Raw genomic sequence first — 11,772 nt, 5'->3', positions numbered from 1 at the left:
CACAAACAAATTTCTTGAAGTAGGTAGCTTCTGTTTGTGTGTATCACTTCTTGTCAGCTAATGACAATTTGACAAACACTCAACAGACACTGAGTAGCAAGTACGCAAAGGCTATACAGAAGCCAAACACAGCACATAGATATTTCACTAATCTGAATGTCCATCATGCAGATCGAGATCTAGATCCACACTGCTCTATTCGTCCCATAAAACATTAATCTAGTACTGAACATGACACGTCCTAGTACAAAAAGAGAATGCTTTTGTAATCTATTTCAAGTTTCAACATAATCCACAAATTTCCAGTCCAGTCCTACAAATGTAAGAAGCAAAATGGCCCGGAAAACGGAGTAACTCATTGTCATGGAAGTCAGTGATTTGTGAACCGATTGCCCCTTCATTCATTACATGTCTCTTGCAAGTTCCACAAGTACAAAAAGAAGTATCACTAGCAGTTTCTAACGGTAAAGCACAACTGCCATATCACAACGTTCATGAAGCTCTCCTGGGAGGAGACATATTTTGCAGAAGCCTGCTTGTTGTAGCGATAACCACCAGTTGAAGCAGGACACCTGGCAATAGTAATAAAGGGGATAGATGGCAGGAGTTACACGACGGATATTATCGTCAATTTTTAAGTGAGCAATCTAGCACTTACCAAGAGCAACACGAACGGCCTCCAGTAGTTCATGGCTTGTTAGGGATGATGTATTTTGCTTCGTGATCTAGAAAAAAACAGTTGGCAATGAGTAAGTAATGTGCCATGGAAGAAGGATTTGGTAAACCAACAATCAATTCATGCTCCAGTGTGCCAAAATGGAATTGCAAAGTGCAGATAATATGCGTTAGCAAATCAGAGACAGAAGGCAAGAAAGTGAGAAGAGATGGTTCACACAAACTTTTTGAATGGCCATAATTCAAAAGCAAATCTGCTCCCCAAAATGTTCAGACTAGGATATCCAATTCATATTTATTTGATATATATATTTAGATTCCAACACCAAATCAACCTCAACTGAAACAAGAATATTGATGTAAAATAGTTGATTACAAAATAAGTATCAAGGAAAATTCATAGTACACACATGTCTAAGTCATTGTTTTAGCATCAATCACCTTTCACATAGATTATAAAAATATCAAGAAACTCTTTCTGAAACCCCTCAAATCTACTGCTGTTATATGCTCAATGTAGTGCTGCTCTCGGATTTGTACGACAATTAAATTTCTATTACGCTTGGTCCTTAATTTAGACTGTTGCAAAGACTTGAATTGAATCATAAGTTCTCCAGCTCCTAAAGGGAAACTTGAACTCACATCCTAGAGTCTAGGACTAGCAATAAATTCCCCATTTTTCATGTTGTTCTGCCATGACTTGGTAGACGTACACTTCTCAGCAGTACAGCATAACCAGGTTTCAGATTGCATCTATGGAAATTATACTTCTCAAACTAGAGTTTGCCTATTTCATACTTTAGTAACTCTTAGGATGTGAAAATAAAGTCATAAGGTGGAACACTAACTTGGGGTTAACCAGCTATAGCTTTTCCAGAACTTTTACTTAAATGTTTATTTGCTTCATAATTGGACTACCCCAAATCCCCAGCTTGAGTTTGTTTCTGAAATAGCTCATGGAACAACAAGACTAAAGAAGAGCCAGTCTTGAAAAGATAGTTTTCTTTTTCAACCAAGTTGAAAAAGTTTTAGTCCATGGTTTTACTTGTATATTGTGACAAGATGGAAAATAGAGCATTATATAACTTACAAAAGTTACTTGAAGAAAAATATTGGGGCTCTAAATTTCGTTTGTCCAAACCTTGAATAACAACTCTGACCGAATAATGCATGTAACAGAGAATGCAACAGCAATTGATGACAAGCTTGTATACAGCCGAAGCAGCACAGCGATAGTTCGCCTCCGTCCTGTGGAACACCAGAACAAGATCATGTGTAATGCAACTGAAAAGTCTGAAAGACAATCTGACAGAGTGACCGAATAAAATGGATGTAAATTGTAAAGGCACGTGTTAAGTGGACTCCAAGTCTACAGTACTATTTCTTCAGTTTTCACTGATAAAGCACATTTGTGGACTGGTAGGGGTATAAAAGTTTAGGATAATTATAAAAAATCAATCACTCTTACCTATGTTGGGAGATTGGTTGAGGTTGTTCCCCAAAAAGGTGTTAGGCTTTTGCCTTTCGTGTGAATTGCAGTAATTTGCTGGCACTATCAAAGGCCATACGTGATGTATGATTTAACGGCACTGCCATTGCTGGTTCTAACATGATCACTGGTGAAGTATGCAGGAGTGTGTATTGTGTCATACTATTCTCTACTAAGAAAGGTGCATGGTTTGGATGTCAACTAGTAAATCTGGTTTTCTGCCTCTATTGAACCAAAATGGCACTACCCAACAGATCATGAAATTTTGGATCATCCTCCTTTATGTCGCCATTCTCCTACATCGCAAAGTGCAGTAACCAGCATTGCTATTGATGATTTTCTCTATACTGTTTCCTGTTCTAGCTGTTGTTGTTTTTCTGTAAGACTGTTATTCCGATCTATTTCCTGGAATAAGAGCAATTGAGACTAAATTCATGAGCTCACCTATTTCTCCCAGCAGAATGGCCAGCAGTCCTGCAGCCACAGACATCACGGCAAACTTGTTCATCTCCACGCCCTTCGCCAGAGCCAGCAACAGCAGGGCACCCCCGGCCACTTGGTGCAGAGCCTGAAGAAGTAATGAAACAGCAACGATTACAGATTTACAGGATAGCAACCTGTCAGAGCAAGCGACGATCTGAGTTGCAGGCAAGTGCTGAGGTCACCTGCACGAGGATGAGTCGGCCGAGGCGGGATCTGCCGTCGGCAACCCTCTGGTACCCTGCAATGGCGCGCACGGACAGGGTACAGGTGAATTCGCAGCGGATGGGTAGCGAGGGTTTGGGAGTTCGGAACTGGGGTGCTTACGGGAGTCGACGACCATGCGGTAGGAGAAGTCGGAGCCGTCCGTCCCGGAGGGCCGGCCGGCGGCGGGGCGCCGCTGCTGCATCCTGGCCGACGGCGAGGAGGCTCCGGTCGCCGGGGCTCGCGGGGAAGGAAATGAGAGATCAGTTCGGGAAGACGAAGACGCTTTTCTTTCTCGTAGGAATGGAATACACCTCCAGTGTTATGAACACAGAAAATGAAAATCCGCTTTCAAGCTCGCAAGACGTAGTTTTGTGTTTCAAGCAGAGCTCAACGGCGCCGCCGCCTCGCGCACGCTCTCGAAGTCCGCAACCACCAGCGCACCGCCGCCGCTTCCTCGGGCTCCGGCGATGGAGGAAGCCGCCGCCGGCGCAGGTGGCGCCACCATTCCTACGTCTGTCTCGTCAGGCCCCTCCACGGCCTCTGCCGATGTCGATGCCTCTGCTGATCCCACTGCCACCGCCGCCGCCGCTGCCGACGACGATGAGCACGACTCGAAGGAGGTCGTCCTGCGCAGGTACTTCCTCCAGGAGTGGGAGGTCGTCTCCGCCATCCTCCGCCGCATCGTCGACGCCGGTGGCGTCGCAGAACCCGCCGATGTGCAAAGGATCCGCTCCATTGTATGCTCCTTTTGCTAACCCCTCTCCCCCAAATGCTCCATTTCGCTGACATGTAGATCTCCACAAGAAGGATGGCTGTTTCTAGTAACAATGCTCTACATTTTGGTTCGGTTAATAACTTGCTGTGGATTAGAGAAGATTTCAGTCCTGTAATCCTGTTGCACAGTTTCAGCGACCAAATGCATTACCAAATCTGAATTAGTTGCACAGAATTTTAGCTGTCGGCTTACTGTTCACTAGCTACTATTTGAATTTTATTGTGTTTCACCGAAATTAGTCGAGCTATATAGGATGCAATCTAAGCTGTTTGCTTTTACTAGTTAGCAATTGTACACTGAAGCAATTACATTTTATCAATCTATGAACTATATGCCAAATCCTTCCTACTTGAGCTTGGTACAAATAAATGCCATCCTTTTCTTTTCTTGTGAATAGATGGATAAATATCAAGAGGAGGGTCAACTCCTAGAGCCATACCTAGAGGATATTGTCTCACCACTCATGCTATTAGTCCGTTCCAAAACAATGGAACTAGGGGCTGGCGCCAATGAGCTCCTTGACATAATCAAGCCTCTGTGTATTATCATCTACACTCTGGTCACAGTATGTGGGTACAAGAGCGTAATCAAGTTCTTCCCCCACCAAGTTTCAGATCTTGAGCCTGCAGTCGCGCTCCTTGAGAAGTGTCATAAAATGAGCTCAGCAACAGCTCTTAGGCAAGAGAGCACAGGGGAAATGGAGACTAAGTGTGTTGTTCTATTGTGGCTTTATATACTGGTCTTGATCCCATTTGATATCTCCAGTGTGGATACAAGCATTGCTACCACTGATCACATGGATGGGCCTGAAACTGTTCCACTTGTGACAAGGATATTGGATATCTGTAAGGATTATCTCTGCAGTTCTGGTCCAATGAGAAGGATGTCAGGGTTGCTGCTCGCAAGGCTCTTGACTCGTCCAGACATGCCGAAGGTTTTCAGCAGGTTATCCTTGCAACTATTTTGTTACAACTTACAGCTCTCATCCATTTTAATTTCAAATTGCTTTAGTACCTTTGAGGCTATCCTATCGCTGGAGAACTGTCTTGTTTCTATCACTACCTTGAATATTTATGTTCTCTGAAATGAATGCAACATATTGTGTTAGCTATTTTAGTGTAGTTCTGTGCTATATGATAGCGAACAATGTTTTGAGTTACCTCGATTCTGTTTTTCAGTTTTATGGAATGGGCGCAAAGGACCTTATTATCTGTCACAGATGACTTTGTGGATCAATTTAGATCAATTGGTATAGTGGAAGCGTTAGCATCAATATTTAAGGTTTGTTCTACCTTAACTATTTTTTACTTTTGAACTGAGCATCATGCTGCACATGTAGTAGAGATAGCGTTTTCTTTAGTATTTACTATTTAGTACACTATTGTCCATTTGTCTTTTATCTAACATGCAATCTTGTTTGACATGTGTTGTTCTTTTAGGCTGTTGTCAGATGGGAATAAAGATGACTTTTAACTTTTCATAAAGAACAATCACTAAATTTTCCTTATTGCCTTCTTTGTGCTTCCACCTGCTGCAGATTGGTAACCGGAGAGTGCTATGTGATGCTGGTGATGCTGGTCCTGGTATTTGGAATGATTGTTCAGTTGTGATGAAGACTAGTATTGCAGCCAGAAGCTCTCTCCTTAGAAAATTTCTGGTCAAACTGGCGCAGCGAGTTGCACTCATTAGCTTGCCTCCCCATTCGCCGTCATGGCGCTATCAGGTTTTAAATTTCTATAATTGTTAGTAAATCTGTATCTCAACCATTACTCGTAATTTGTCCTTTCCTTTTAGATCGTTGCTGGGGTTCAATAACTATTTTATGTAGTTGATGCAACTTTAGAACTTTTACATTATTTTTGTTGATCAATATGTCCTTTAGTGAAGTTCCTGGTATGAGTAAACATCAGTTTATTACTGGAGCATCCTATTATTATACAGTTCACCACTGAATTTAATAAGACATCAGTCTGATTATATTTATTTGCACTGTGCACAACTCCTGATCATATTAAAATCATGGTAACTATTTGTTAATTGTTAAATGTATATATACAAACCATTCATATAGTAGTCGGAAAAGAGCTTGTCTTCAATCCTAGAACGCCAATCCTGCTCAGTAAAGGCAATAAACATAGTTTGATATTAATTTATCATCTATTACCTTTTCGACAATCTTACAAAAATACTGTTTCTTTCTTGGGATTTATGGGTTTACCTGCTGAAGCCTGTTGAAACTTGGAAATAAATCTTGGCTTAATATCTACCTGTGATTAAGCTTCCGGTTTCTCACATGACTAATGCAGAACAGTCGTTTCATGTTTTAAGTTCGTTAATCGGACGCTATTGTGTTTGCTTTCTTTTTTATCATTACTTTCATTTTGTGGGTTGTAAGGTGATGTTTCCACCATTATGCTAATTTGTTCCCTCATGCAGTCGACAAGTAGTTCACTGGGTGCAAATCTTTCAGCTTCTACTGATGGAAGTGGATCTTCAAGTGTTTCAGCCCAACAAGTGAACATTGACCAGACAGACACATCTTCTTTAGAAGAAGATATGGATGTTCCAGAAATCGTGGAAGAGATTATTGACTTACTATTGACTGGTTTGAGGGATTCTGTATGTTGTCAACCTAATATCATTTTGTAAAGACTTGAAATGTTTTCTGGATCATGTTGTACTTATTCCTCTTTCTATTTAACCTTGAGTTCTGTAGTAATTTTTGTTGATTTTTTCTCTAGGACACTATTGTGAGATGGTCTGCTGCCAAAGGAGTTGGTAGGATAACTGCACGTTTAACTCCTGCACTGTCAGAGGAAGTTCTATCATCAGTCTTGCAGCTTTTTTCTCCTGGGGAGGTCTGTGATGAACTCATGGACTTCAAGACATCATTTGAATTTTTAACTATCTCTTGGTTTCCATCTTTACCTTTCAAAAGTGCAAGTATTGAGTAAATCACAAGCATGTAGCTTTTTACTTTTCGATTCTGAAGGGTGATGGTTCCTGGCACGGCGGTTGCTTGGCTTTGGCTGAACTTGCTCGAAGAGGGCTGTTGCTGCCTTCTAGCTTTCCTGATGTTATTCCTGTTATAATAAAGGTACATACTAGACTAGTACGGAATACCACTTATACATATGTCCGATGATACATTCTTTTAGATGCTCAGAGTTGCATGTTTTCTCTAATCTTTACTTGACAATCAGAATGTTTTCTGAATATTTGGTTGAGCAGATCTTGCCTATATCCTGATAAATATTTGACGCAAATCCAGTGACACAACTTTAGCTCTGCAGGCCTTACACTATGATGTACGAAGAGGTCCACATAGCATTGGTTCACATGTAAGAGATGCTGCAGCATATGTCTGTTGGGCATTTGGTCGAGCCTATACCAATTTTGACATGAAGGCTGTATTGCAACAACTTGCTCCCCACCTTCTAATGGTTGCATGTTATGATCGAGAGGCAAGTTCATTCTGATTTAGTTATTAATTTGTAGTATCTAGATTTTGTGATGCCTTCTCCAGCATTTTAGTGTCTTTTTTAATTGCCGAATCCTTTGTGTCCTTATGCATATGATGCAGGTTAATTGTAGAAGAGCTGCTTCTGCTGCCTTTCAAGAGAACGTTGGAAGACAGGGAAATTTTCCGCATGGCATTGATATTGTGAATGCAGCAGATTATTTCGCACTGGCTTCCCGATCAAACTCTTATCTGAATGTTGCTATTTTTGTTGCTCAATATAAGGAGTATCTTTATCCATTTGCAGAGGAGCTACTATGCAACAAAATATCCCACTGGGTACTGTAGTTCTGTGACCTTTTAGTTGTTTCATATTCCCACATTATATATGTTTTCTGACTTTGCATGCTTCAATCTAAACAAATTTTCATGATATTTGATCTCTTGGCCCACTGTCTTAGTTTGTTGCTTTTGTTGGACATGATGTTGATAGAACTTATTTCGTTTCTAGGAGAGAAGCTTGCGAGAGTTGGCTGCTCAGGCCCTTTCTGTGCTTGTACAGTATGATATTAACTACTTTGCTGGATATGCCCTTGAAAAGTTAGTTCCCTGCACTCTCTCATCAGATTTGTGCACTCGACATGGGGCCACTTTAGCTGCTGGTGAGATTGCTTTGAAGTTGTATCAACTTGGTTTTGCTTTTACCACAGGTAAGTGATCTATTATCTAGATTATCTCTTGCAATACCTTTTATCTAAATCGTTTACCCTTTTAAACTCCCTCACACTTGTGTTCTTTATTCTGTAGACATGCAGAAAGCTTTGGCAGGAATTGTCCCTGCAATCGAAAAGGCTCGCCTTTATCGAGGTAAAGGAGGAGAGATAATGCGCTCTGCTGTTTCCCGATTCATTGCATGTATATCTATGGCTGGGATAACATTGAATGAGAAGACAAAGAAAAGTTTGTTAGAAACCCTTAATGAGAATTTGAGGCATCCCAATGCTCAAATACAGGTGAGCTTTCCTTGGCCTTGTGTTAGCAATTAACTGAATAGTTTCCCGTGTAATTATGCTGAGTTAGACTACAGTCTACTATATTTTTCTGATTCTCTGGTTTATTTTTTAAAAAAATACAATTCTAGATTCAATCAATCCACGCCATTATAACCTAGACCCATTGTGTAATCAACAATGTATACCGTTATCCTTTTCTCCATTGACATAGTAATATATAGGGCCTGATGGCGAACATGGTGGCTCTTTTCTCTGTTTTAGTAATTTATTATACCTCTGTTCCAAAATACAAGCATTTGTAGGTTGTTTAGCCAGGATTAAGGTTGAGGATAAAAGACTACCATACCCTAAATAAATAAGGAATGAATAGAGGTAAGAGGGTATGCGGGGGATAAAATGGGGAAAAAAATTGAATCTGAAGTGATTGATGTGATAAGTAGTACTATGAATAGTATTAGAAATGCTTACATTGTGGTACAAAATTCAAATCTTATAAATGCTTATATTTTGGGACGGAGAGAGAAGATAGCAATATGGGCCTCTGGATGTCAATTATTCACTCAAGCTATCTTGTGAGCAATCAGCTGTATCTTATGTCTTGTTAACGTGTTGTTTGATATGGCACTAAATATAGTACAAGAATTGACTGGCTCATCAGTGCTTTAGACTGAGTGTTGTTCACTATTTTGTTCAGTGTGCTGCTGTTGATGCATTGAAACATTTTATTCCAACATATCTGGTTTCTTCCCGTGAAAAGATTGCTAATGACATCATCTCGAAGTATGTGGCCCTTCTAGATGACCCAAATGTTGCTGCAAGACGAGGTGCAGCACTAGCCCTTGGAACATTACCATATGAGTTCTTGGTATTAAAATGGATGCCTGTCATAAGTAAGCTGTGCAGCTCATGCACAATTGAGGTAATAAGAGTACCTGATCCAAACATTAACTCATTCTGTTGACTTGCCTCTGGGATGCTGGAGCTGAAACTCTGTTCTCATTAATATGTAGGATAAGCCTGATGACCCTGATGCTGAAACACGTGTGAACTCTGTCAGGGGGTTAATTTCGGTTTGTGAAACATTAACATCTGATGTTGAACACAGCTCAAATTTTGGAGATGCCATATATTCATACATTAAAGATAAGGTCATGCAAGCTTTATTTAGAGCACTTGACGATTATGCTGTAGATAACAGAGGGGATGTGGGTTCTTGGGTACGTGAAGCTGCAATGGATGCACTAGTACGGTGCACATTTATCCTCTGCAAGAGAGATAGTATTTCTGTGAAAATATCTTTAGTTGCTGAGCATGATTCTGAATCGAGTAACATGGACGTGAATGCAGTTAACACCAGAGGCCATCTATTTGATTCTAGCATTGCACAAGATCTGGTCGCAGGCATTGCAAAACAGGCAGTTGAGAAAATAGATAAGATAAGAGAAATTGCAGTCAAAACTCTGAACAGGATTCTTTACAATCAGGAACAGTTCGTTCCATTTTTACCATACAGGGAGCTACTGGAACAAATTATACCCAATACTGCAGATTTGGAGTGGGCAGTAAGTGATTATTCATCAATTTATCTTTCTGTTAAATATTGCTTCTAATGCTGGCCTTGTGGTTGCTGTGAGACTAGCTGAGGTGGCGTTTAATCTGATCTCTTAATTCCTTGATGGTCACCAATTTATTTTTGTTCCTCTAAACTATAGTTTATCATGAAAATGAATTCTTAAGGGTTTAGATTTATAGTGACCTTGACTCATAAATTTGTCTATTTCTTGAATAACTGGTTTTTATATTGCTTTATTAGATATATATATATTTTTTTGAACCATTATTTCCCCAGTAATGATTTTTATGGCCAGTTCGTTTGTCACCATTGTGCACATACTATTTGACCTGGTGGTTAGTATTGTTATCTAGATTTGACTGACAAGCGATTTCCTTGGTTAGGTTCCTACAGTATCATATCCACGATTTGTAAAGCTTCTTCAGGTCAGCTGTTACAGCAAGCCTGTGCTTTCTGGGCTTGTGATTTCTACTGGGGGATTGCAGGAATCTTTGAGGAAAGCTTCAACATCAGCTTTAGTAGATTATCTTCAAGATTCAAATGTCAATACAAATGATGAAGGGAAAAATAGAGAATATCTATTGAGTTGTGACCTTCTATGGGTTCTTGAGCATTTCCAGAAGTGTGACCGTGTTGTTACACCCACATTGAAGGTAACTGAAACTATATTGCCGAGCAACACATTTCAATTAACGATTCCAACCAATAAATTTTCAAATGATTCTATACACTTGTTTGACACATACTCCTCTTTCTTAACTGTATGCAGACTGTTGAGACTCTCCTCAGTAAAAAGGTTTTCTTGGGTGAGGTGAGTTTATCTTATCAATGTTGTACTTAGTATGCCATGCATCGTTAAGAGGCTGGAAAGTTTGCTGTGACACATTTGTGAGTGAAAAATGAACACAGCAGATCATTTTGTTAGGCCTTTAAAATTGAGAGGCACAGTAAAGAAAGAAATAGAACATCACTAATCAGAATTCAGAGCACAAAACTTTCTTACTGCATCATACTTTCCTAGCTTAGATTTATAACTCGAGAGTCCATACAGTAGGAAATAACTACAGAAACTGGGTCAGTTCATGGTATTACAGAAAGAAACTCCATATCATCTTATGATTTACAAGGTATTAAATACCTTCTGGTCTTGCGACATTGGACAGGGGCATGGTGAGTTCTACAGCGGACTGATAAAATCGCTGGGCCCAGAGCTGAAGGGATCGAAGGACTTCGCAAAGTTAAGCGCAGGTCTCTCCATACTCGGATATATCTCTTCACAGATGGATGCAAGTGGCCGCAGGGCATTCTCTCAGCTCCTCACTTTCCTAGGCCATAGATACCCCAAGGTAATTAACATCACCATTTGCTGCTTAAGAAGTCCAGAAAAAAACCATGCATTTGATAAATTGAGCCCATAAGCTATCCTGCCATCTTGCAGATCCGGAAGGCTGCAGCTGATCAGGTGTACCTCGTGCTGCTGCAAAACGATGGTTTGATTTCAGCTGAAAATATGGACAAAGCCCAGGAAGTCCTCGCGGAGACATGCTGGGATGGGGACGTGGAGGAAGCTCGGCGCAAGAGGGCGGAGCTGAACGGGATGGCTGGCTTCGGTGCCTCCGCTCCACAGAAGCAGCCCGGGAACGGAGAGACGAGGAGGAAAACTGACGACAGAGACGCTGCTTCAGCCGACGAGAACAAATCTTACTCTTCCCTGGTTGATTTTAGTGGATACTAGAGACGACGAAGCCGTTGGTTCGCCTTTTCTTGTGTTTTTTTTTTTTTTTGACGGAAGTGTTGAGGCGACACTTGTACACTACTACTACTGTCCAGTTACACAATTACACCTGTGTAGAAACCTTGCTGAAACACTTGGCTATTTTGTTTTAGCGTTTTTTGCCAAAGGATTTATATCCATTTCTTTTTTAGGAAAAAGACTGCTAGTTCAGATGAGTGGAACGGTGAAGGTTATGCAGAGGGCTTGAATCTATGAACACTGTCGGTGTGATGATTCATTGTTATTCAGATGCATCGATGATGTTTCCAAATTTCATGTGAGGTTCTCAGCCTAGCCCAAAATGCTACAAGTGTTGTTCCTTTTTT

The 11,772-nt window shown here is 40.6% G+C and overlaps 2 protein-coding genes across 2 annotated transcripts; one reads left to right on the top strand and one right to left on the bottom strand.

Moving 5' to 3' along the window:
• Nucleotides 1-375: 375 nt before the first annotated feature.
• On the bottom strand, nt 376-3,138 carry LOC102720912. Its single transcript, XM_006661875.3, has 6 exons — nt 2,972-3,138; nt 2,830-2,885; nt 2,609-2,732; nt 1,817-1,923; nt 659-725; nt 376-572 (listed from the first exon to the last, which is right to left on the bottom strand). Exons 1-6 carry the CDS (start codon nt 3,051-3,053, stop codon nt 493-495), a joined length of 516 nt encoding a protein of 171 aa, XP_006661938.1. The 5' UTR covers nt 3,054-3,138; the 3' UTR covers nt 376-492.
• An 81-nt stretch (nt 3,139-3,219) lies between these two features.
• Nucleotides 3,220-11,736, top strand: LOC102720635 (tubulin-folding cofactor D). Its single transcript, XM_015841897.2, has 17 exons — nt 3,220-3,588; nt 4,024-4,571; nt 4,805-4,907; nt 5,164-5,349; nt 6,063-6,245; nt 6,368-6,484; nt 6,619-6,723; nt 6,920-7,090; nt 7,210-7,425; nt 7,598-7,796; nt 7,894-8,099; nt 8,794-9,018; nt 9,110-9,661; nt 10,056-10,325; nt 10,442-10,483; nt 10,836-11,018; nt 11,111-11,736. Exons 1-17 carry the CDS (start codon nt 3,319-3,321, stop codon nt 11,405-11,407), a joined length of 3,873 nt encoding a protein of 1,290 aa, XP_015697383.1. The 5' UTR covers nt 3,220-3,318; the 3' UTR covers nt 11,408-11,736.
• The last annotated feature ends 36 nt before the right edge of the window (nt 11,737-11,772 follow it).

Source organism: Oryza brachyantha, chromosome 10, assembly GCF_000231095.2.
Source record: "Oryza brachyantha chromosome 10, ObraRS2, whole genome shotgun sequence".
Lineage (NCBI taxonomy): Eukaryota > Viridiplantae > Streptophyta > Magnoliopsida > Poales > Poaceae > Oryza > Oryza brachyantha.
This window is presented reverse-complemented; position numbering and strand designations above follow the sequence as displayed.